Below are 26,562 nucleotides of genomic sequence, written 5' to 3'. Positions count from 1 at the left end.
GAGGAACTGACCAAACTGGAGATCTGCTTCAAATATGAAAGCACTGACACATGTGTGGAGCTGATATGAGCATGCCACCGCTCCTGTTCACACTGACTGTATCCAAAAGCAGCCACAGTTTGAACAGGTGATCATTTAAAAGACTTCAGCACAAACTGATTCAAAAAATAAGTTCTGCTTTTATTTCCTACATTTGTGTGCTTCCAGTTATTTGGGTTTTATAGAAGAAAACACAACATTTGAAGACAGCAGTCATCTAACTCACCAAATCCTCCTAAAAGTTGCTCACTTTTCATTTGAATTTAGAAGAACCATTTGTCCATCATAAATCAGGATAATTTGCTAAAATAATTCTAGTATTTATTTATTTAGTTACAAGACAGTGTGTATTGGCATTAGTTACAAAGAACAAGATGCATGCATCAGATTTAGCAGAGGAGCTAATTTCCATCTGTTGTCCTGGACAAACGATCAACAGAATAAAACATCACATGGTTCCAAAGTACTAATATACAGAATGAAAACCATGAAGCAATGACAGATATAGGAACATATGCTCAGGCTGAACGGTTCCAGCCAAATACATAAGAAGGGACTGACATTCTAAAAGTACAAGAACATTTTCCTAGAATAAGAAGAAAATATGAAAGAAAGAAGAGAGAGAGAGAGAAAAAAAAAAGGAAAATTGAAGACTAAATAAATAAATAATTTTATTTATTTTATTTATTTTTATTTTATTTCGAACATGCAAAGAAAATAAGACAAAACAAAGCAAATTAAGACAAAAAAAAAATTTTTTTAAATGGACAGAATCTATCTTCAGCACATACAAGTGATTATGTCCAAAAGATGCTGTAAATCCTCACCGGTTCCTAGAATATTTGTGTCATCAGCATATAATCTAAATTTCATTTGTTCAGACACTTTACATATATCATTAGAAACAGTTTAGGTCCCAACACTGACCCCTGGGGGACACCACACACAATACCCAAACCCTCAGAACCTCAGTCTCCCATCATCACAAACTGTTTCCTGTTCTCCAAATAGCTTCTAACCCAATTCAGCACCACTCCCCTGATTCCGTTCTGTTCCAGTTTATTGATTAAAATGTCATGATTTATGGAATCAAATGCTTTTTTTTAAATCAATGAAAACTCCAACTGTGAATTTTTTATTGTCAATGGAATTTGTGATTTCTTCAATGAGTTCAGTTAATGCTAGTGATGTAGATCGTTTGGTTCTGAATAATCATATAATAGAGGGTATGCACGTGACATCACCGCGGTTCCGCCCACTGAGTGGCAGAAAGAGGGAGATGAGTGACAGCGCTAGCTTCAATCCTGTCTAAACTGAAGAACAATATTGAATAGAAATGGGGCAGAGCTGTTGTGTGATTGATTGTATTTTCAGGTTCTTAAAGCAGTGGGAGTTATCGTTTTACAGACACCCAAAGACAAAGAAAAGAGAAGGAGATGGATCCACAAATCCAGGAAACCAAACCTAGATCTGTGGATCCTGTTTGGGGTCAGCTAACATTCACTGATGCTGTATTTTTGGGTCCAATCAGACCTGAAATGACCTATTGTTTTGGCTAACGGTCCTTCTTAGTGCAGCTCTTGGTTTCATGATCAGATCTTTCCTGGTTTTTGTCTTCATTTTGTGATCGTGAACCTTGTGCTCCTACATGATTAGTAAACGAACTGAAACTGAGGCCAACCTAGTTTTACAAATACGGAGGAACTGGAGAATAAAGCTACGACGGAGTATTAGGACCACAGAAGAAAAGAAAAACACTGGGCACTACCAGAAGAAAGTCAGAAAATATGGAGATAAAACCTGTAATTTTATGAGAATAAAGTCAAATACAAAAAGAATCACAATGTTATGAGAATAAGTCGTAGTTATAAAAAAAAAAAAAAAACACCCTCATAATTTAACAAAAATGTCATTCGTTTATAAGATTAAAGTCGTCATATTCTGACAATAAAGCCATAATATCATGAGAATAATTTCATAATTTAAACCAGGTGGTGTAAATCTGCTAATTTCCCAGAATCCAGTGGTGCCCTGCTGGTCCACAGCAGTAGCATCTGTGTTGGATAAAGTACTGGATCTGAACTAGACTCAGTAAATCTGCTCAGTCCCAGTAGATCATGCATAGATTCACTGGGGTCAGTCCACAACCTACTGGAAATGACCTTTGGATCAGCTGGTTCTGGGCCCTAGTTTTGGACCCTCTGGATCAGCTGGATCAAACACCTGTAGAGTTTGCATTTTTACCCTGTTTTTGCACAATAAAAGGAAAATACACACACAGTTTGTTTTAAATACTTTTTATACTTTTAAAGTTCATATTTAACTTTCAAATCTTGTATCCATGTGTAATTTCAGTGTTTTTCTGCTAAAACTAAAAAAAAAAAAAAAAAAAAAACTAATTCCTTTTTAGTGTTTTTCGTCATTTTAAATTGTTATTACAGTATTAAAACAAACAGTGACTGCTATATTGAACGTTAGAAGTGTTCTGCAAAAAATTGACAAAACGACTCAAAGCATATTTTCTGACCTTTTTATGATTAAAATAAGAAAACCAGTCCAGGTGGACCATCTGAGGCTCAGGAGTAGAAAGGATTTGAATCCAATGTGTACATCCTCCTGTCTCATGTGCAGATCATTCACACTCTGCACATCCACCTGTTTCCATGAAGCTGCACACAGATGTGAAACTGGGCAAATAGGAATTTCATTCAAAAACCGTTGGAATTTTTCCGATCGGACAAATAATGAAAGAGTTACTGTCATACTACACAGGACAGGGGGGCGTGTCAGACCTGACACGGTCAGACCTGAACTGGACTACAATGTATTATGTACGGACCTCAATCAAGAGAGAGCAGATATGATTGCGTTATAACGCAATAGTTTTTACCTTATAACGCAATACTTTTGCGTTATAACGCAATAATTTTTATTTTTTGCATGTCCCCTCCCGGGCTCCTTACCATAGAACTGAGATGAACTGGATTATTTTATTTTTTCTTCTTTGTTTTAAGAGACTGTGGAAAACTCGGAGTGGAATTTTTTTTTTCTTTTTTTTCTAAGATGGTGCCGGTGATGCAGCAGCCTGTTCTGTGCAGCTCTGTCTTGTTCGTGTGCTTTTTAGGTGTGTTTTTTAGATGTGCTTTGGTTTTTCTGAGCTCAGTGTGTATTTATATGTTTCACACTTCAGTGCTAGGAGTGGATCCTGTCCCTCTCAGTGTGTCTTATACTCAGAAGACTTCTCCACACAGACTCACTCATGTGGAGCAGAACAGCCGGCTGTTGTTTCCTCTCAGTGGGAGTTACTGGATCTTGCTCCTTTCTCCAAACTTGTTGGGACAAGACACGATATCCCGGCAGAACTGTTGAGGGTGAGACGCCGGGGAGTACGGGCCGGGGCAAAATGGAATAGGAGGCAGAGGGTGAGAGCAGGAAGGAGGCTTTTAAACCTGTGCTCCCCTCTGTTGTCATGGGAAATGTCCGCTCCTTGGGCGATAAGATGGAGGAGCTGGAGACTGTGGTCAGGAGCCAGAGGGTCTGAAGGACAGCAGCCTTATGTGTTTCACACAAACCTGGCTCAGTGACTGCATTCCTGACCACAACACCAGCATTAGTGGTTTCCTGACAATCTGAGCGCACCGGGACACCAAAGCAAGCGGCAAGAAAAGAGGAGGGGGGGGGGGTCCTGCTTCTGAACAACAGATGGTGTAACCTGGGACACGCCACCATCAAGGAGCGGATCTGGAACAGAGACATTGAACTCCTCACAGTGAGTATGAGAGCCTATTATCTGCAGAGGGAGTTTACACTGGTCATCGCCATTGTTGTTTATGTTCCGCCGTTGGCGCATGCGGAAACTGCATGTGACGTCATACACGCAGTTATCGCGAGACTCCAAGCCGAATACCCGGACGCATTCATTCTGCTGTCTGGAGACTTCAACCATGTCTCTGTTTCCAGCTCACTCCCCACCTTCAGCAGTTTGTGGCCTGTCCTACCAGAGGAGATAAAACTCTGGATCTGTTGTATGCTAATGTGAAGGGTGCATACCACTGTGCTGCCTCCTCTGGGTGACTCAGACCACAGCCTGCTCCAACTCTCCTCCACCTACACCCCCACTGTTCAAAGAATCCCTGTTACCACCAGGACTGTTAAGTGCTGGTCCCAGAAAGCAGAAGAATCTGTGCAGAGCTGTTTGGAACTCACAGACTGGGATGTTTTCTGTGAGTCACATGGGGAGGACATTGATGGGCTCCCAGACTGCATCTGATTACATCAAGTTCTGTGTTGAGAGCAGACTTTGAAATCAGAAGAAAAGGGCTTTCAGGGAGGGGGACAGGGATAAAGCAAAGGCTCTACAAAAAGAACTCAAGGTGAAGATTGTGGAGGGGAAACCAGCCTACAGGGACAGACTGGAACATCAGCTGATGTCAGCAGGACGGTGTGAGACAGGTCTGGACTGGCATGAGGAAGACCACCGGCATGAAGCAGAAGGGTGGGCCACTGATGGACGGACCAGGACCTGGCTGACAGCCTGAATCTATTTTCTAACAGATTTGATGGTGCCACCCCATCCTGTCCGCTGCCTAGGGTGAACCCCCCACACACACACAAGCTCTTTCTCCACCACACCCATAACTTTCCAGACATTTCAGGTGAACAGACAACTGGACAGACTCACATGTGGAAGGGCAGCTGGACCTGATGGGATCAGCCCCAGACTGCAGGTCTGTTCCAGTCAGCTCTGTGGAATCCTCACACACCTCTTCAACCTCAGTCTGCAGCTACAGAAGATCCCCACCCAGTGGAAGACATCTTGTCTTGTCCCTGTCCCCAAAAACAGACATCCAGAGGACTTTAATGACTACAGGCCTGTAGTCCTCACCTCACACATAATGAAGACTCTTCAAAGGCTGGTCCTCTCACGTCTAAGACCCAGTGTGAGGATGTACATGGATCCTCTACAGTTTGCTTCTCAGCTTAACATGGGTGTGGATGATGTTCTCATCCACATGTTCCAGAGGGCCCATGTACACCTGGACACCTCTGATGCAGCTGTGAGGATCAGGTTTTTCCACTTTTCAAGTGCCTTCAATACGATCCAGCCGGGGCTGCTTGGTGTGAAGATGAGAGACATGCAGGTGGAGTCATGGATGGTCTCCTGGATCATGGACTACCTGACCTGCAGACCACAGTATGTGTGACTGCAGAACTGTGTCTCAGGAAAGGTCCTGTGCAACACTGGAGCACCACAAGGAACTGTTCTGTCCCCCTTCCTCTTCACTCTGTTCACATCAGACTTCCAGTCCAACTCAGACCGCTGCTTTCTTCAGAAATCTTCTGATGACTCAGCAGTTGTCGGTTGTATCAGAGGAGAGGAGGAGGGGGAGTACAGGGGCCTGGTTAAGGACTTTGTGGACTGGTGTGACCTCAACCATCTCCAACTGAACATTTCAAAGACCAAGGAAATGGTTTTGGATTTTAGGAGGAAGAGGTCCAAACTGGTGCCAGTCACCATCCAGAACACAGAGGTAGAAGCTGTCTCCAGTTCCAGGTACCTGGGAGTCCAACTGGACCAGCTGGACTGGTCCTGTCATATGGAGACTGCACAAGAAGGGCCAAAGTAGACTTTATTTCCTACGGAGATTCAAGTCTTTCAACATGTCCAAGCCTCTTGTGTGCAGCTTCTACCAGACTGTGGTGGCTGCTGTCCTGTTTTTTGGTGTGGTGTGTTGGGGGGGGGGCTCACATTTCAGACACAGACAGACTGAACAAACTGATGAAGAAAGTGAGCTCCATCATCAGGATAGGACTGGACCCAGTTCAGCAGGTGGATGGGAGGAGAATGCTCAGGAAACTGGACTGTATTTTGAGGAATGCATGTCACCTACTGCACCATCTGGAGGTGTTCAGAGAGAGCACCTTCAGCCACAGACTGACACCCCCCCCCCCCCCCCCCCCGGTCCAGGACTGAACGCAGTAGGAGGTCCTTCCTGTCGGCTGCCATTAGACTTTATAGTATCACTGTGTGATACATTATTGTATGCTGTGTTTGTATATGTGTTTTGTTATATTGTATTATTTACATTACTTTATTGTACATATTATGTGTGTGTGTGTGTGTGTGTGTGTGTGTGTGTATATATATATATATCTTTTATTCTTTTTTCAAACACTTCTTCGTTCCATTCTTGGTTGAATGTGGGTTGTCTATTTTGATGGGTCAGTGTGTTTTTTCTTGTATTGTTTGTACTGCTGCTGTTGTAACAAACAATTTCCTGCAAAGGATCAATAAAGTATCTGTCTGTCTGTCTGTCTAAATTGTTCAATACATGGTTTTGAGTAGGGCTGTGTATCGGCAAGAATCTGCCGATACCATACAAATCACAATACTAGGATCATGATACGATATATCACAATATATCATGATACTGTTAAAAAGGCAATTTTTTCTGGATGGTATGAAATGATGAACTCTAATTTTTCATGTATTTTGTTTTTCTCAATTTAGAAGGATGTGTTCATTTTTATGCCATATTTCAAGGTTTTTTATTTGTTTTCCTCATTTTTCCAGTATTTTGTTATTTTATTGTCATTTTACAAGTGTTTGTACATTTTATCCTACAAACCATTGAGGTAAAACTGTGTTTTACACCAATTATTGACACGTATTGATCGGATTAGTGGATCAGCAGGTATTAAACAGTTCCATCAGTGGATGGTTTTGGTTTTTCAGGGTTAAAACAGGATTGAAAGTGCTTCTACATGGCTCTAAAATGATGCACTCCACTTCTTTTTCTATCATTATCTGAGTTTGACTGTGTTTTTTTCCCATTTACAGACATGTACGTGTCAGGTTAATGAACAAACACTGGTTTTGTGAAGTTTGGTGTGAAACGCTGAGGTTGCTGAAAGTGAAACGATAAAAACTCTGGAAGAGGCGGTGAGAGAATGGTCTTTTGTTAACCACGTATTGACTCTGACTGATATAAAAAAAAAAAGTCATTGTGTGGTTTGAGGTCCAACAAACAGACAAAAACTAAATAACTTAAAACTCAAGTATATAGCAAGACTGAATCAAACTGACTAACTGACTTTACATCTTAAATGCCAGGAGACAGACCTGGCTGGAACCCCTTAAAAAAAACAAAATAATAATACAAAATAAATAAATTAAAGCTTCAAACTCAAATTGTCACAACTGTAGAACCTGAAAACAGCTTTAGTGCCTGAACCAGATTTCAACCAAGAAATCTGGAAGAATCCTATGGCTGATGATTTGGTCAAATGTGTTGTTTTATGACAGGCGACATGTAGAAGGGTTCTGGTTCTGGTTCTGGTTCTGTAAATGCATGTGTGGATGTTTAGAAACAGCAGTCCGAGTCCTTATCTGTCCAGTCAGCTGCTGAACCTGCACTTCACCTTCTAAAACAGGGCTGTCAAACTCAACAACCAGTCAAATAATAACAGAATAATATAGAAATAATGTCAACTCCAAACTTTTCTCTATGTTTTAGAGCAAAAAAAGTCAAATTAAACAATGAAAATGTTTACATCTACGAACTATCCTTTCAAACAATGTGAAAAAACATGAACAAACTCAAACAATGAGTGTCATTTTAACACTATTCTGCCTCAGTTTATCATTTCCACATGTACATTAGAACTCACAGATCACAGTGGATCTACAAACACACAAAACATTTAATAACAGACAGAATATTGTGAAAATTGTACTGACTTCTCTTAAAACATTTCAGGTTGTTCATATTTGTTCAGGTTATTCACTTTTTTTTTTAATTCTACTTTGTTTTAGTGTAAATCCATGAAAATACTTACTTTACTTTGACAAAAAAACTGGAGTTGTGAGTATTTCTAGATTATTATGTTGGTATTTTACTGGTCTGACCCACTGCAGATCTTAGTGTCATATCTTCAGGTCGGATTAGATCACTTTAGACTTCCTCCTACTCCTTTTATAAATTTGGAGGCTTAAGACGTTGCAGTTTTAAGTTACAATTTTGTTTTGTTCTCATTCTCTTGATTTTCTTTTATTTGCATTTCTGTTTTTAAATTGTTATTTCCATCAGGGCTGTCAAACTCATGTTAGTTCAGTTTGATCTGCAGTGGGCCGGACCAGTCACATAATAACTGAGAAAAAAGTAAAATTATATTATGATCAGGTTTACATCTACAAAGTGTCCTTAAAACTTTGAATAACATGAACAACTTGAATCGTCTTAAGAAAAACAAGTGCAGTTTGAACAATATTCTGCCTGGGTTTATCAGTTTATCATTTACACGTGTGTTACAATCACACAAAACATTTAGTAACAGGCAGAATATTGGTAAAACTGCATTTACTTTTCTTTAGAAATTTCTGTTTGTTCATATTTGTTCAAGTTATTCACATTTTTTGTAAAAGTATAGTTTGGTAATGTAAACATTTTCATGTAATTTTGCTTTTTTTACATCAAAAACAAAGAGAACATTTGGGTTTGTCATTATTTATAGGTTATTATTGTTAGAAAAATTCAGCTATTAGACTATATCCTGTAAAAAGCAGGTGTCCAGAACACGAGTCATGGATGGGTTATGACGACATTTTGCAAGAATGCCCGGACAGATCCACTCAGGATATGTCTACCATTTCTATGCTATCTACACATTTATTCAATAGATTTATAAATGTTCCTCGAGATAGAACTTGTAAAGTGAATGTATTGTCTTGAACAGACAGTATTTGAAGTAGATCTGGTAGCTCTGAGACAAGCATTCTTTTGGAATAAATCCATTCTCTCATTAATTCTCAGAATTTCACTTCTTGACCCAAGACTGTCTTAGAAGCTGCAACCAACTAGAACTCTGAACTTAATTTTTCTTTATTAGTAACTCAAATTTGATTAAAGATTAAAGATGAACTCCTTTTCTTCTGGAAGCGTTTGAATGTAGACCAGTGTTATAGTCGTATAATTTCTGAATCTCTGCTTTCTTTAGATTTGTGTTACACTGGGATAACTTTGACACCTGATTTGATGAGAATATCTGTAATTAGGTCATAATAGAAGGTTAAACTTAGCAGTAATTCATCTAGATGACGTGTCAAATTCAAAGTTTCCAGTAAAGGGATTATTGTTAAAGCAGCTAACGACAGATTGTATAGTGAGAAGCTCTGAGTCTGTTCATGTGGTTGACAATGTTATCCAAAAGAACCATACTTTCCAAAATGTTTTGTCTTTGCGGTCCAAAGGCGAAGCTGATGGAAGTTGAATTAAAGGCATAGAACCGTTACAATTAGAGTAAATGTCTGAAATTAAAAACGGAGGTGAGGATTCAACCAATTATTACTGAGCTGCTTAAAGCTGGAGTCACAACTGAATGTCCACTTTGTAGTATCAAGAAAGTGGAACTGTTTAAAAGTTGGCGCATGACACAAAAAGATTTACCGGTAATTAATAAAGCTGTATATTTTCATGTGCAGTCACCATGTTTTGACTTTTACACATTGTTGAATGATTTGAGACCATGAAGCCAAACTGTCTCAGTAGTCGAGTTGCGAGTAGCGATGTGTTCTTATTTGTATCAGTACATGAAGATAGTCTGTTTTGGTTTGCATTTACATCCAAAATGAAATAATACATCTATACCAGAATACCTAAGAATAATTGTGAATCATCTACCAATTTTCACAAGCAACGTCAGCTAATTTACAACTTCTCACATGAAAGGTAAACATTTGGATGATTCCCATAAGGCAGCTATCCTTCAGCCTCCAAAACCAACTATTAAGAGACTAATGATGTCTTTTCTGGGTGTGGTGAATGTTTGCAGGAGCTGGATCTATAAATATGGTAAAAATACAGCTCCTCTGACTTCTCTGATTTAGGAGGTGCCCTTTTCTGCCTCTTTTAGACTCATGGGGACTCCAACGGCTGAGACAGGCCTTTGTTGACATGAAGCAGATAGTAGTTAGTGCTCAAGTTTGAATCTGGCAAATTATTTTGAACTATTTTTTTCAAATTGTACATTGCAGGGGAAGAAAAAAAAAAAAAAAAGGTTTCATGTCCTCTGCTTTGACTCACCCTCATTGGGGACCCATCCTGATGACAGACAAGACCTGTGACCTATTAGTCCATGAAGCTGGGCCCTGTTGAGGGGGCTCTGCCACCTTGGTTTTAGTCTGTTATGTCAGCCTCTATGGCTGTGTATATGAAAAAAAAAAAAAAGATTCTTTGAGTTTACTTAATTTTACTGTGGACATCAGTCCCCTACGATTAAAATGAGGAGCTCTGACAGGGTTTTTCATTTTGTTTCTATGATCTAGTGCATATCAAGTCAATGCATTTAATTCAAATCAGAATGCTTGAATTAATCATGTTAATGCAACACATGATTTCCCAGTTACCCTCATAATTTTTTAAAATTTTTTTAATTTTATTTATTTTTTTTGCATCATGTGGTAGTAGTAGTAAACTGTCATTGGCATTTATCATGTGTGTGACGTCCTGTCCAGTGTGGATCACACTCCTTATATTGGCCATCAGGTCTGACAGACATGCAGACAGCTGCCCTGGCTAATGAGGAGGCCAAGTGGACAAACAGGAGGGAGGGTTGTGAGGATAAAAAAAGCTTTCTAATTATGCAAAGAACTTTTGTTCAACATGTCAGTCGTGTGCCAGGGACAATCCTCAGGGTCATTTGAGACCCAAAAGATGGACATTTCCTAACCAGAATTTTTGTTTCAGCACATTTGTATGAACTTTATTGGTAATAATTGATCCTTTCATAAAAGGGATCGAAGTTTGTTCTTGTGCCACTCCAGATGCAATATCAGTGGCAAAAGCAATAATGCAGGAGACTGTACTAAGATATGGAATTCCACAGAAAATGTACTGTTCTAATGGTTCACATTTTGTAAATAACATAATTTCCCTAATAGCTCAAATGCTCCAGATAAACTTGACAAATCATTGTATCAACCACAATCAGTAGGACTGAAGGAGCGATATAATGACAAGATGAAAAGGAAACTGAGGGAGAGTGGAGGAAGGGACAGAACAGATTTTAGCAGTGGATTAGTGAAGTACTGATCAGTAGAGAAGTCTGGTCTGTTCATTCTGTTCCAGGTGATCCAGTGAAACCAGTAGGACCAGACGACCCAGCTGTGGAACCGGGTGATCAGGCCCTCACGATACGGTGATAAAGAAGAAAAGCTGGGCCGGTCTGAAGTGGGACGGTCTATTTCCAGTCCTGTTGACAACAGCAGTGAACCACCTGGGGTCACCTCTCACTCTACATGAAGGTACTAAGGTTTCCACAGGGGACAGACCAGGCTGGTGGCCTTTCTACAGACTATCCGCCCGGTGACTGTGGGGAAGTCTGGGCTTCAAAGGGGGCTCCATTATATAGGCATTTAGGGGGTGGTCTCAAACCCAGGGCAGAAACCACCTGATCCCAGTCGCTCTAGAGGATAAATCACTCTACAGATAATTAGGAGAAAGTCCCCTGTGAGAACCTGATCATAGACAGACCTCAGCCATGGCATCCATTCAGACACCTGGGGATGTGTGGACTGACAGGTACTCTGACATGTGAGATGTTCCTAATAGTAACTGGAACTGCTCCTGTAATATGGTTCATAAATATAAACAAATGTTAACGTTACAGAGGTTTAGTGCTGAGGTCCCTTCATCAGTCAGAAGGTTCCACAGACAGCCAATGCAAACGGTTGAATCTGTTGTTTCCTGCTGTGACGTCAGCAGGGCCACCTGGTGCAGAGCAGACCTCTGGTGGCTCTGCCATGAACACAAAAACAAAATCTGACCTAAACTGCCGCCTAAGGGGCGGGGCAATCTGTGCGCTGATCCACTTCTTCAGGTCTTTTCAGCTGTTTCCTGTCAATAAAGTTACAGATTTCAACAAGGTCATCTGGGAAACAAGGAGGAGAAACCCAGAAGATGTTCTTTGGGTCCAGACGATCTACCACCAACCCTCAGGTCTACATCAACACCATCAGCGTTCCACAGGGGGGTCCCGATGAGTTCAAGGCCAGGAATCAGACAGACGTTTGTGAATCCCACTGAAGACACTGTGAGAGGACTCAGTGAACAGCTCGGACCCACGTCTATGATGGCGTGGAAACATCGTATGGCTTTGGACGTGCTGCTGCTGAAAAAGGTGGTGTGCACAAAATGTTTGGCTCCTTCTGTTGGACCTTTATCCCAAACAGCGGTGCACCTGAACACAGCATCATCCAGGCCCTGGAGGATCTGACTGACCTCTCTGAGGAACTGGCCCAGAACTCTGGCATCTATGAGTCCTTTTCCAGGAGGTTTGAGGGGGGGTTTAGTAAATGGACTGGACTGAGACAAGCCATGTTCTTATCTGTGGGGGGGGGGGGGGGGGATTGCCTTCACTGCTGTATGTGGTTGTTGTTGTTGTGTTCCCTGTATTAGGAGTCTCATCCTCTGATGGATCGACATCACCGCCACCAAAGTGATGCTTTATTGGGGGGGGGGGGGGGGGGGGGGTGTCAATGATTCTGCCCCTACTAATACAAAACTGATCTCACTGGTGCTGAAGTGAAAGCATTATGATGCATATTATGAAAATCTAGCTGAAGAATATTATGTTAATACTAAAATGGAAATACGCAGTATCACATGATGTTTTCTTTTGCTGAAGCTGCTGTTTTATTCACTTTAAGCTGACAACAGATATATGTGATCTAATCTCATATATTCATGATGAGTTTGTGTTGTTGAAGTCAGTCAGACTCATTGAATGTCAGTGTGATAATCTACTGGTATGGGCAGATCAATGTTTTATAGGTGAAGATTTGCATTGTTGATTGCTCATACTTCATGAATCCTTTTAATTCATTTATCATAAACATTTGTAATCGTTTTTGTTTTTTTCCCTTCTCTTCTGTTCAGTTTGTTGTCATTTATTACTTTTGCACTGATGATAATTTTGTTTCATTTATTATTTTTATTTTTATTTATTCAAAAAAAATTTCTGGAATCTCTTGATTTGAAAGTATATTTACTGAATACAGTCTAAACAGGAGGGATATGTTAGAAAAATGAGGCTATTAGACTATATCCTGTAAACACCAGAGGCCTCATGGAAAACAGAACTGCTCCGTTTACGGAACCAGTTCCGTTTAAGGGTCCAGTCCCGTTTAAGTGTCATGGAAGTAAGCCGTGCTCCGACCTCCATGCACCGCTTAGCGTCCTCCAAGCCCGGCTCCTGCGGGGCTTGGAGCTGCTCTAACCCGCAGTGAATCGCGAGAACAAGCCGGTCCTCCACGGACCTCGGATCTGGTTCTGAATAATGCTCTCCATCAGGTCCGACCCATAAATGAATACACATGTGCACTCTTCTGCTGTTTATATTTTCTTTAATGCTGGTGAATGTCATTTTATTTGACTTCATTAACGCCAACCCCAGCTTCCACATGGCCCGTTGTGCCCTGCACACAGCGGGCTCCAGGCTTCTAGCTCCAGCTTGCAGACCGACTCGGAACCAAGCCAGGCTGGATGCTCTACTTTGACCATGAAAAGATGACAAATTGCATTTTACACCAATTATTTGCATGTACTGATCGGATTAGTGGTTCAGAAGTTCTTAAACATTTTAGAGCAGTAGGTGATTTTGGACTGTGGTGGTTTGGGTCTGTATGGGCTGAATAGTTATTGTGTCAAACTGTCATATATTCCTTGAACGGTATGATTATAGAACGTTATGACATCTTTAAAGTTGTATAAGGAATAAAATTATAATACAATGGGATATAGGAATGACTCGTGTGCTGTCCATGGTGCTGAATCCGAGACCCTTACACGGAAGCAGGTCTGAGAAAGTTTCTTTGTTTTGAATGTGTTTGAAAGAAGGTGTTTCAGGGGAGTCACTCATCTGATTTTATTGAGAACTTATTGTTGTTTTTGTTTTGTGTTTAAGAAAAGTTTTTGTTTTACTTTAAACAATGACTTTGCCTGTATTTCTATCAGCCCCGTACGCCACATATGTGTAAAACTGTGATAACGTTAGTACAAACACAGAATCCAAATGCAGAACTCAGACACCAAAAATTAGTTCCAAAAGGTTATTGTTCACACACAGGTGAAATAATATTATGAGTGACAGAATCTTGAGGATAAAGGTGGGAGATATCCTCCTCTGATTCGTCCTCCGGTTCGAGGGCGACAGCCCGTCTCCCCGAGCGGTGTTAGGAGTATTTCCCCCGACTGGGGAAAAGCAAAGGGAGGTCAGGGACGGAAACAGGTCATACACAGGCAGGCTAACAATCGAGCAACAGGACATAAGGACAAGGCAAAACTCACGTACCGGTAGTCAGGGCGAGAAGGTCAAAACCAGATATCAGATGAGGCAGACAAAACCAGACAGGGAGCAGGCAGAAGACGAGAAACCGAGGAATCCAAAAACAGGTCAAAAACAGGCAGGCAAACGAACAAACGAGGTCAAAACGCTGGTAAGAACTACTGGAGTTACAAACTGGCGTCTGACAGGGAGAAGAGACAGTGTTTAAATACACAAAAGGGAGGGAAGACAACTAGACACAGGTGGAGCAAATCAGGGCGGAGACAGGTAATCAGGTGAGAGGTGAGAATGATCAGGGAACAGGAAGTAAAGACGACAGACACGACACATGAGGGAAAACTTAACAAAATAAAACAGGAAGTGACAAACAAACATAAAAGACAGACAAAACCAGACTATCGTCTGGCTGCAGGTATGACAGTACCCCCCCCTCCTAGGGACGGCACCAGACGGACCAGGGACATCAGGATGGCTTTGATGAAACTGTCGGATTAGGTCTGGGTCCAGAATGCGGGACGCTGGCACCCAGGAACGCTCCTCAGGTCCATAACCCTCCCAATCCACAAGGTATTGGAATCCTCTTCCCCGGCGACGAGCTGCCATCAACCGCCGGACCGTGTAAGCTGGATCCCCGTCAATCATTCGTGGAGGAGGTGGGGGTTGGGTGGGCGGGACCAGATGGCTTTCTTTCACCGGTTTGATTTGACTGACGTGGAAAGTGGGATGGATCCTCATAGACCTTGGTAATTTCAGGCGAACAGAAACAGGGTTAATAATTTTTGAGATAGGGAATGGACCTACAAACCTGGGTGCCAACTTGCGACTTTCAGTCCGCAGAGGAAGATGTTTGGCCGATAGCCAAACCCTCTGGTCCGGATGGTAAACGGGAGCGGGGCTTCTACGGGAGTCAGCCATGGTCTTGTAACGGCCCGAAGCCTTCAACAGGGCCTGTCTAGCTCGAGTCCAGGTCCTCTTGCATCTATGGATGAGAGCCAAGGCCGAAGGCACGCCCACCTCCCTTTCCAAAGAAGGGAACAAGGGCGGCTGATAACCATACACAACATGAAAAGGTGATAAACCAGAAGACGCACTGGGCAGTGAATTGTGGGCGAACTCCACCCACAACAGTTGACGGCTCCAGGAGGCGGGGTTCTGGGAGGCCAGCACACGGAGTCCCACCTCCAGGACCTGATTGAGCCTCTCTGTTTGGCCGTTGGTCTGCGGGTGAAAACCAGAAGACAGACTGACAGAAGCACCAACGAGAGAACAAAAGGCTTTCCAAAAACTGGCAATAAACTGGGGCCCCCTATTGGAGACCACGTCTCTGGGGAAACCATGCAGACGAAAAACATGGGTCAACAGCGCCTCTGCTGTCTCCTTAGCCGAAGGCAGCTTAGGTAGGGGAATAAAATGCACCATCTTAGAGAACCTATCCACTACCGTGAGTACAACCGTGTTACCGTTAGACAAAGGTAAACCAGTCACGAAGTCCAAGGCGATGTCCGACCAGGGCCTCTTGGGAATAGGCAACGGACGCAACTCCCCCATCGGAGCCTTATTAGAGACTTTGCTGACCGCACACACAGGACAGGCGGCCACATATTCAGCGACGTCCTTTTCCATAGCTGTCCACCAAAAGCGCTGTTTAAGCACAAACAGGGTCCTCTTCACCCCGGGATGGCACGCCATCTTAGATGCATGGCCCCACTGGATCACCTGAGAACGGAGGTGAGGAACAAACAGGTGGTCTGGCGGGACGCCATCCGGAATTTCACAATCATTAAGGGCCTCCATGACCAACTTCTCAACACCCCACTGAAAAGCCCCCACCATACAGGAACTGGGCAGAATAGTCTCAGGTTCAGAAGAAGGTGTGTCAGGGGAAAACACTCTGGAGAGAGCATCTGGCTTCCCATTCTTAGAGCCAGGACGGTAGGAAAGAGTGAAATTAAAACGAGTGAAAAACAGAGCCCACCTGGCTTGACGAGAGTTGAGGCGTTTAGCTGAGCGCAGATACTCCAGGTTTTTGTGGTCTGTCCAGATGAGAAACGGCACGTCCGTCCCCTCCAACCAGTGGCGCCATTCCTCCAATGCCACCTTGATGGCCAACAACTCACGGTTTCCAATATCATAGTTCCTTTCAGCAGGCGACAGTCTCTTGGATAGATAAGCACAGGGGTGGAGCCTGTTGTCAGAAGGAGAGCGTTGCGATATAACCGCCCCAACACCCAAGTCGGAGGCGTCGACTTCCACCACAAACTGCAGAGCCGGGTCGGGGACGGACAAGATGGGTGCCGTGGAGAACGCCCCCTTAAGGCAGTTGAAGGCCTTATCCGCTTCAGGATTCCACCTGAACACAGACTTAGAAGAAGTGAGAGCATGCAGGGGGGCAGCCACGCTGCTAAACCCCCGGATAAACTTCCTGTAGAAGTTAGCAAATCCTAGAAATCTTTGAACGTCCTTCCGGGACGTTGGAGTTGGCCACTCCCTAACCGCACTAACCTTTTCAGGGTCCATCTGGACGCTTCCTTCCGAAATGATGAAGCCCAAAAAAGACACCGAAGGCTGGTGAAATTCGCACTTCTCCGCCTTGACGAACAGTTGGTTAGTGAGGAGTCTTTGGAGCACCTGTCGCACATGCTGAATGTGTGTCTCCTCGTCTGGGGAAAAAAATCAAAATGTCGTCCAAGTAGACAAACACAAATACGTTCAGCATGTCTCTGAGCACATCATTAACCAGGGCCTGGAAGACAGCAGGAGCGTTGGTCAGACCAAAGGGCATCACCAGATATTCGTAGTGACCACTAGGAGTGTTAAACGCTGTCTTCCATTCATCTCCTTCCCTGATTCTAACTAAATGGTAGGCGTTACGAAGGTCTAGTTTGGAGAAGATTTTAGCACCATGCAATAGTTCAAAGGCTGAGGACATCAGTGGCAAAGGGTATCTGTTGCGGACTGTAATATCATTGAGCCCCCGGTAGTCAATACATGGCCTTAGTGACTTGTCCTTTTTATCCACAAAAAAGAAACCTGCTCCTGCAGGCGACGAAGAGGGCCTAATTAACCCAGCAGCCAGGGACTCGTCAATGTACTTTTTCATGGCTAAGTTTTCTGGACCAGACAGAGAATATAACCTCCCTTTAGGAGGAGACGTACCAGGGCGTAAATCTATGGAGCAGTCATAAGGATGATGAGGTGGCAGTGACGTGGCCTTAGATTTACTGAAAACCTCTTTTAAATCATGGTAACACAGTGGAACCTTCTCTAGAGCAGGAAAATCCTTATTTTCCTTCAAGGGAACACTAACTGGGGCTACAGAAATCTGTGACACTTTGGGAGGACTAACAGGCAATTCAACAAACTTGCATCGAGTTTCACAGTCTTTACTCCACGAAATAACCTCCCCTGTGCCCCAATCAATAAATGGTTCGTGGGTCTGTAACCATGGGTAACCCAGAATTAGTGGCTGAGTTTCAGAGTTATAAACATGAAAGCTAATGCTTTCAGTGTGTCCATCCATGAACTGCACAGTCACCGGCTCAGTACAATGAGTAATACGGCAGATCACGTGATCGTCCAGGGCTCGGGCTTCCAGCGGACGCTGAACCGGGGTCGAGTTGAGTCCCAGTTTATTTACCAGGTTCTGGTCCATAAGGTTAGCGTCGGACCCGGAATCGATCAGGACGGGGTGCTGGAGAGACAGAGAGTTAGAGCACAGAAGAACCACAGGAAACAGGCGAGTGACAGTAGATAAACACACAGTTCTGCTCAACAGCGACCCCTCACCTGTCTTGGCATCAGGTCTAATAGTGCAGTTGCTTACTCTGTGTCCACTTTGTCCACAGTACAGGCAGAGACCCTCAGCCATGCGTCGACGGCGTTCTTCTGCTGAGATATGAGTCCGTCCCAACTGCATAGATTCCTCCTTGTTACTACCAGTCTCCGCCACAGGAAGGCGTAACATCTCACGACCAGGTCCCCTACTGGACGGAGAGCTGACCTCTGGTTCCTCAAACTGCCAAACTGATTCCTGATCAGCGACCCGGATGGCCTCGGTGATGACATCGTCTAGGGAGTGAAGTTGCTGGCGGAGCGCCATCTCACGGCCGACAGAGCGATTAAGGCCGGTCAAAAAGGCAGTGATCAGGGCCTGGTTGTTCCACCCTGATTCTACTGCTAGAGAACGAAAGGCGCTCACATACTGCCTGATAGATCTTTCTCCCTGTCTGAGCCTCATAATCTGGTGACCAGCAAACTGGCTACGAACCGGGTGATCGTATACCCTCTTAAGTTCAGATACCAGAGCCGAAAAAGACTGAACTGCAGGAGAACTTTGTTCAAACAGAGCATTAAAGTAGCTGAGAGGGGGACCCTCCAGCAGGCTGGCCACATAGGCAATCTTTACAGAGTCTTTAGCAAAACGAATGGGTTGAGAAACAAAAATTAACTGAAGCTGGGTAAAAAAGTCTCGACAGGTGTCGGGATTACCAGAATACTTGGATGGCGCCGAAATGTTCGGCTCAGCCGAGTCTCGAACAGGCGGGTTGGCGGCCCGACTCTCGCCTGACACAGCTGCAGCCGCAGCTTGGGTACTAGTGAGTAGGGCAACCTGAGTAGTAAGCTGGTTCATCTTGTCGAGAAGGGAGTGGAGAACCTGATCATGTCCCCCCAGCCTGTGCCCCTGGGACTGAATAGCCTCCTTGACCTGTGAGAGTTCTGCTGGATTCATACTTTGGCCAGTTTGTACTGTGATAACGTTAGTACAAACACAGAATCCAAATGCAGAACTCAGACACCAAAAATTAGTTCCAAAAGGTTTATTATTCACACACAGGTGAAATAATATTATTAGTGACAGAATCTTGAGGATAATGGTTGGAGATTTCCTCCTCTGATTCGTCCTCCGGATCGAGGGCGACAGCCCGTCTCCCCGAGCGGTGTTAGGAGTATTTCCCCCGACTGGGGAAAAGCAAAGGGAGGTCAGGGACGGAAACAGGTCATACACAGGCAGGCTAACGATCGAGCAACAGGACATAAGGACTAGGCAAACTCACATACCGGTAGTCAGGGCGAGAAGGTCAAAACCAGATATCAGATGAGGCAGACAAAAACCGACAGGGAGCAGGCAGAAGACGAGAAAACCGAGGAATCCAAAACAGGTCAAAAACAGGCAGGCAAACGAACAAACGAGGTCAAAACGCTGGTAAGAACTACTGGAGTTACAAACTGGCGTCTGACAGGGGGAAGAGACAGGGTTTAAATACACAAAAGGGAGGGAAGACAACTAGACACAGGTGGAACAAATCAGGGCGGAGACAGGTAATCAGGTGAGAGGTGAGAATGATCAGGGAACAGGAAGTAAAGACGACAGACACGACACATGAGGGAAAACTTAACAAAATAAAACAGGAAGTGACACGCAAAACATAAAAGACAGACAAAACCAGACTATCGTCTGGCTGCAGGTATGACAAAAACAGCACCATGGACAGCGCACGAGTCATTCCTATATCCCATTGTATTCTAATTTTATTCCTTATACAACTTTAAACATGTCATAACGTTCTATAATCATACCGTTCAAGGAATATATGACAGTTTGACACAATAACTCTATTCAACCCATACAGACCCAAACCACCACAGTCCAAAATCATCTACTGCTCTAAAATGTTTAAGAACTTCTGAACCACTAATCCGATCAATACATGCAAATAATTGGTGTAAAATGCAGTTTGTCATCTTTTCATGATCAAAGTAGAGCTTCCAGCCTGGCTTGGTTCCGAGTTCTGTGAACGAAAACGGTTGTCGGAACTGGATCCGCGCCCCGGGTCACAGCGGCTCACTGTGCGGCTTTGCAAGCTGCAGAAGCCGGCGTTCGGACCCCCTAGGACGGCTTCCATGGCATGCGGCGATGTGGGAGTTGGAGTTAACATTAAGGAAGTCATAAATGACATTCACCAGCATTAAAGAAAATGTAAACAGCAGAGGAGTGCACATGTGTTTTACTTTTTGGCTCAGACCTGAAGGAGAGCATTATTCTGAACTAGATCCGAGGTCCGTGCAGAGGCGGCTTGGTCTCCCGGTTCAGCCCGTTTTAGAGCACCTCCCAGGCCCACAGAAGCCGGCCTTGGAGGGCCTGATGCGGGTAAAGCGGGGCTTGGAGGTCGGTGCACAGCTCAGTTCTGGGTTCGGTAAACGAAACTACAGTCTACCCTCGTTATACCGCCAACTTCCGTTCACGGCCAAATTGGCGGTATAGCGAAAATGACGTTACAACGGGTTGCGTCCATAATGTGCATGTCTTTACTATATGATGTCTATGCTGCCTCCGTTAACCCGTTCTAATTACGTTTCTAAATAAATCTTGATTCTGTTATGTTGTAAGGCAGGGATCAGCAACCTTTAACACTCAAAGAGCCATTTCGACCCGGTTTCCATGGAAAAGACAACACTGGGAGCCGCACCTCGGAGGTGCCGCGTCGCGCCGCTGGCAGTATAACGGTCGGGAAATCAATGGTATAAGTGTTGTTTGTGCATGGAACTGGGCTGGCGGATGGCGATAAGCGGAAATGGCGGTATAACGGCGGGCGGTTTAACGAGAGTAGACTGTAGTTCAATGATCCTTAAACGGAGCTGGTTCCGAATAAGCAGATCCAAGAAAGCTTCTTCATAACCAGCACGAACTGGACTTCCGAGGTCCGTTTCATTTATACGTAGCCGGTAGCTGATGAAAAGCCTGGAGCTTGGAGGTCCGTGCTGCGGCGTGGTGTACCGGGTCACAGCGGCTTAGTGCACCGGTCTGCAAGCTGGAGCTAGAAGCCTGGACCCCGCTGTGTGCAGGGCACAACGGGCCATGTGGAAGCTGGGGTTGGCGTTAATGAAGTCAAATAAAATGACATTCACCAGCATTAAAGAAAATATAAACAGCAGAAGAGTGCACATGTGTATTCATTTATGGGTCGGACCTGATGGAGAGCATTATTCAGAACCAGATCCGAGGTCCGTGGAGGACCGGCTTGTTCTCACGATTCACTGCGGGTTAGAGCAGCTCCAAGCCCCGCAGGAGCCGGGCTTGGAGGACGCTAAGCGGTGCATGGAGGTCGGAGCACGGCTTACTTCCATGACACTTAAACGGGACTGGACCCTTAAACGGAACTGGTTGCGAGTTCCGAAAACGGAACTGGTTCCGTAAACGGAGCAGTTCCGTTTTCGGAATTCGGAACTGGTTCCATTTACGGAACCAACTTCACGCTCCTTTTCCACGCTCACGTTCAGATGTATAAAGAGTGAAATGACCGTGGGAATGTGCGCTCCTCCACGCCAAGTCCACAGCTGGTGTACGCACGTTTCTAGTGTTTGGAACCATTGGCGACACTTAGAGGTGACACTGAGAAACTGTTAATAATGTGACAAAGGTCATTCCTCTGACTGATGTGCACATCAATACACACATGAACAAGAAAAGCACTCGGAGAGCGCAGACCTCCGCCAAGACACATCTGCCCTCTCCCCGATCACCACTAACTTTTCATCATTTCTTCCTTGTGCCAGTATCAACATGTCCTGAAAATTTCATCCAAATCCGTCCATAACTTTTTCAGTTATCTTGTTAACAAACAAACAAACACACACTCACACAAAGCAAAGCGATCACAATACCTCCTGGCGGAGGTAACAATGAACACACAGACACGTCATCCTACTGCCACAACAGCACATCCACCACCAGAACCAGAACCAACCAGACCAACCCTGGACCCATCAAAGCCAGTCCTGCCCAGGAGGACCTTCAGCAACAACCACATAAAGAGACAAGGACCCAGAAGTCACTGGTTGATAAATGCATTTACTGTAGTCTTCATGTCTGTGAGAACATTTATTAGTCGGTCCAGTCGCTCATTGACTCCGCCCATTGTCCTCATGATGTTCTCTTGTGACTCGGGTCAGTACAGACCCATGTCGGTCGGATGGGCATCAGCAGCAGCTGTTGGACCGGAGGACCGGCTAACACTGGGGAGTCAACAGAAGCCTCTGTGACAGGAGGATGATACTGGGTCTGACTGTCTGCTGTGTCATTGTTGGAAAATAATAATTTGAGTGATTAAACATGAGTCAAAGTCTAGGATTTCCTCTTTGATTTCCTGACATGATCACACATGAACCTTTATCTAGTTTGTCTGTGATCAGACTGTTGTATGACCCGTAGAATGAACTAATGTGTGACTTACACTAATACTAAATATATATTTATCTTGGGGGTGATCCGCATCAGCCCTGTAAGAAAAGTGTCACAATAGCGGCGAGTCTCTGCTCAAACAGTCTCAGTTCGTCCTCTTCTCTACTTCCGCCTGTTTCGTCCTCCGTTTCGCGTCCACCATGACGTCATCATGTGATCATGTAGAGAAGGGAATCCCAGAGGGAATCCCACCTGCAGACCCCGTTTATACTAATTTGCATATTTAAATATGGGCGTGCAGAGGGAGGAGTCAGGTACTCCAGCATATGAGCTGAATTTCACGCTGATTGGGATGAATAAAGGAAATGTACTTGGATTCGGGCGTACGCACAGTTTTATTCATCTGGATTTTTTTGTGCGTACAGACTTTTCGGGATTTAAGCGTACGCCAGGTCTCAGTATGAAATCCACGCAAGTCTTTATACATGAGGCCCCAGGTGTCCAGAGCACGAGTCGTGGATGGGTTATGATGACATTTTGCTAGAATGCTCAGACAGATCCACTCAGGACATGTCCACCAGTTCTTTGCTCTCTGTTTGTTTTGTTCCAGTTTGGGACCAGAGCGGCTGCTGCCCTTGAGGAGAGCAGACCATGGGGCAGGTGGAGGAAGAGCACAGACATGTTCACTGAACCCATGCATCACCGTGTTTTGAATACCTAAGCCAATGGTGAACCTGATCAACGTCCTAATATGTGTCCACTTGGTCCAGTGGTTGTAATCCTCATGTTGTTTCATCAGATCTTACACTTCCTGTTGTCAGTCAGTCAGCTGCTGCATCTGCTGTATGGACTTGACTCCTTACAAGTAAAATCTTCTGATTCCAGAATCCAGTGACTCCGTCTTTTGTCTGTGAGTATATCACAGAATTTTTCTATCAGCTATGATCATATTTTACTGGTTCTGACCAAAGGTAGACATTTTTATTGTCCGTCATTTTGACTGACAGGGTCGTAAAAATTCCATCATAACATATTATTATCCGTCATTTCAAATTTTTATTTTTTAATGATAATGAGATTTATTTAGTATTTAATGTTCAAAAACATCTCAATGATGCAACACAGCTTCTAAAAATAAGAAAGAATCCAAAGAAGTGTCTGTAAAATCAGCCAAAGAGTCTGAAACAGAACAGTTCAACTGTTCTCAGAACAGTAATGAAAGGGACCAGACCCCCCCCCCCCAGAGGAACCATCATCAGTGGGACGAGGACAGAAGGACTGTGGTTCATATGTGAACCTCAGGGGTTAAAGGGTTCATTCACTGATGAAATCTGATTTTCATTTCAACAGTTGAAGTCTTCAGTTTAATCACATATTAGTCTGTAGTTCATGTTTTAAGACAGGATTCTTTTGTTTCACTAATGCTGCGTTTCCACTACATCGCACTGACTCGACTCGACTCGTCCTTTTTGTGTTTCCATTATGTAAAAGGACCTGAATCTGGTACCTGGTACTAGTTTTTTGGTCTCTCCTCCTCTGTGGTTCCAGGACTGGGGACCAGATACTAAAGGTGACACTGTGTAAACACTGCAGACCACTGATTGGTCAGAGTCGTCTGTGTGCCCCGCCCTTTTCCTAAAAACAGATGCAGAAGTTGACAGTAAATCTGTCGGTAGGTGAATCCACATGAGGACAGTCTGTAAAACTACACCATGGTCGGAGGAGGTTCAGTCTGTGGTGGCCGACGTAAAAATTCAGCCTGAGTTTGACGAGACAACACACAACGAGTGAGTTTATCAGCGACTGTGAGCAGACGATACAGAAGGAACGCACCGCATCGCCATGACGACCAGGAACTGTAAAGTGGGTAGTATCCTGGAATGGAACCGGTCTGGAATAGGACCTGGTACCAGAGTGGAGTCGAGTTGAGTCGGTTCCATTCAAGGTTCTAATAGTTCTGGATTTTTCATTCTAGTTTAGTTTTATTTAGTTTGGACTTTTTTTCTCTAATTCAGTTCGTTTTAATTTCTTTTTAGAGCAGGTTTGATAGTTTTTATTAGTTTTCATTTTTTTCTAAATGCTGAGTTTTAGTTCAGTTGTAGTTTACTTGTAGTTCAGTTGTAGTTTAGTTGTAGTTTAGTTGTAGTTCAGTTGTAGTTCAGTTTTAGTTTAGTTGTAGTTCAGTTGTAGTTTAGTTGTAGTTCAGTTGTAGTTTAGTTGTAGTTCAGTTGTCGTTCAGTTGTAGTTTAGTTTTAATTTAGTTGTAGTTCAGTTGTAGTTTAGTTGTAGTTCAGTTGTAGTTTAGTTTTAGTTCAGTTGTAGTTCAGTTGTAGTTCAGTTGTCGTTCAGTTGTCGTTCAGTTGTAGTTTAGTTTTAATTTAGTTGTAGTTCAGTTGTAGTTTAGTTGTAGTTCAGTTGTAGTTTAGTTTTAATTTAGTTGTAGTTTAGTTTTAGTTTAGTTGTAGTTCAGTTGTAGTTTAGTTTTAATTCAGTTGTAGTTCAGTTGTAGTTCAGTTGTAGTTTAGTTGTAGTTCAGTTGTAGTTCAGTTGTAGTTTAGTTTTAATTCAGTTGTAGTTTAGTTCAGTTGTAGTTCAGTTGTAGTTCAGTTGTAGTTTAGTTGTAGTTCAGTTGTAGTTTAGTTCAGTTGTAGTTTAGTTGTAGTTCAGTTGTAGTTCAGTTGTAGTTCAGTTGTAGTTTAGTTTTAGTTCAGTTGTCGTTCAGTTGTCGTTCAGTTTTAATTCAGTTGTAGTTTAGTTCAGTTGTAGTTCAGTTGTAGTTTAGTTGTAGTTCAGTTGTAGTTCAGTTGTAGTTTAGTTTTAGTTTAGTTGTAGTTCAGTTGTAGTTTAGTTTTAATTCAGTTGTAGTTTAGTTCAGTTTTAGTTCAGTTGTAGTTCAGTTGTAGTTTAATTGTAGTTTAGTTGTAGTTCAGTTTTAGTTTAGTTGTAGTTCAGTTGTAGTTCAGTTGTAGTTTAGTTGTAGTTCAGTTGTAGTTTAGTTGTAGTTCAGTTTTAGTTCAGTTGTAGTTCAGTTGTAGTTTAATTGTAGTTTAGTTGTAGTTCAGTTTTAGTTTAGTTGTAGTTCAGTTGTAGTTTAGTTTTAGTTCAGTTGTAGTTCAGTTGTAGTTTAGTTGTAGTTCAGTTGTAGTTTAGTTGTAGTTCAGTTGTAGTTCAGTTGTAGTTTAGTTGTAGTTCAGTTGTAGTTTAGTTGTAGTTTAGTTGTAGTTCAGTTGTAGTTTAGTTGTAGTTCAGTTGTAGTTTAGTTTTAGTTCAGTTGTAGTTCAGTTTTAGTTCAGTTGTAGTTTAGTTGTAGTTCAGTTGTAGTTCAGCTGTAGTTCAGTTGTAGTTTAGTTGTAGTTTAGTTGTAGTTCAGTTGTAGTTTAGTTTTAATTCAGTTGTAGTTTAGTTCAGTTGTAGTTCAGTTGTAGTTCAGTTGTAGTTTAGTTGTAGTTCAGTTGTAGTTTAGTTCAGTTGTAGTTCAGTTGTAGTTCAGTTGTAGTTCAGTTGTAGTTTAGTTGTAGTTCAGTTGTAGTTCAGTTGTAGTTTAGTTGTAGTTCAGTTGTAGTTCAGTTGTAGTTCAGTGGTCTCTTTTCTCTTCTTCTCTGTGCTCCTATTCAAATCAATCCCAGACAGGACTCTGCTGCTTTAGTCTCCATGTTTCCAGGTAGAGTGGGGACCAGAAGACGACTGGAAACCACAAGTGAACACAAGTGACGGAGCAAAAAGTGTCGTATGGAGACAGCACAGAAAACTGAGAGAGACAAAGAAATCCATTGAACATCAATCTGACATTGACAAAGACCAAAACCAAGGGAATTTGATCCAGAATTACCTCTGCCAGCAGGTATTGTGATCACTTTGCTTTGTGTGCGTGCATATGTTTGTTTGTTTGTTTGTTTGTTTGTTTGTTTGTTTGTTAGCAGGATAGCTCAAAAAGTTATGGACAGATTTTCATGAATTTTTCAGGAAGTGCTGATACTGGCACAAGGAAGAAATGATTGCAT

The 26,562-nt window shown here is 43.2% G+C and overlaps 2 protein-coding genes across 2 annotated transcripts in view; one reads left to right on the top strand and one right to left on the bottom strand.

The window, feature by feature from the left end:
* LOC115437009 (uncharacterized) overlaps positions 1-11,351 on the top strand; it is an 89,695-nt gene extending 78,344 nt beyond the window's left edge. The window contains exon 11 of the mRNA XM_030160062.1: positions 11,166-11,351. Coding sequence (XP_030015922.1) covers positions 11,166-11,239 — 74 coding nt within the window. The 3' untranslated portion in view covers positions 11,240-11,351. The remainder of the gene's footprint in view (positions 1-11,165) is intronic.
* LOC115437017 (E3 ubiquitin-protein ligase TRIM39-like) overlaps positions 1-26,562 on the bottom strand; it is a 760,370-nt gene that overhangs the window by 585,279 nt on the left and 148,529 nt on the right. The window lies entirely within an intron of this gene.

Source organism: Sphaeramia orbicularis, chromosome 17 (genome assembly GCF_902148855.1).
Source record: "Sphaeramia orbicularis chromosome 17, fSphaOr1.1, whole genome shotgun sequence".
NCBI classification, from domain to species: Eukaryota; Metazoa; Chordata; class Actinopteri; order Kurtiformes; family Apogonidae; genus Sphaeramia; species Sphaeramia orbicularis.
The sequence above is the reverse complement of the archived record's forward strand: the minus strand, read 5'-3'. Positions and strand labels throughout refer to the sequence as shown.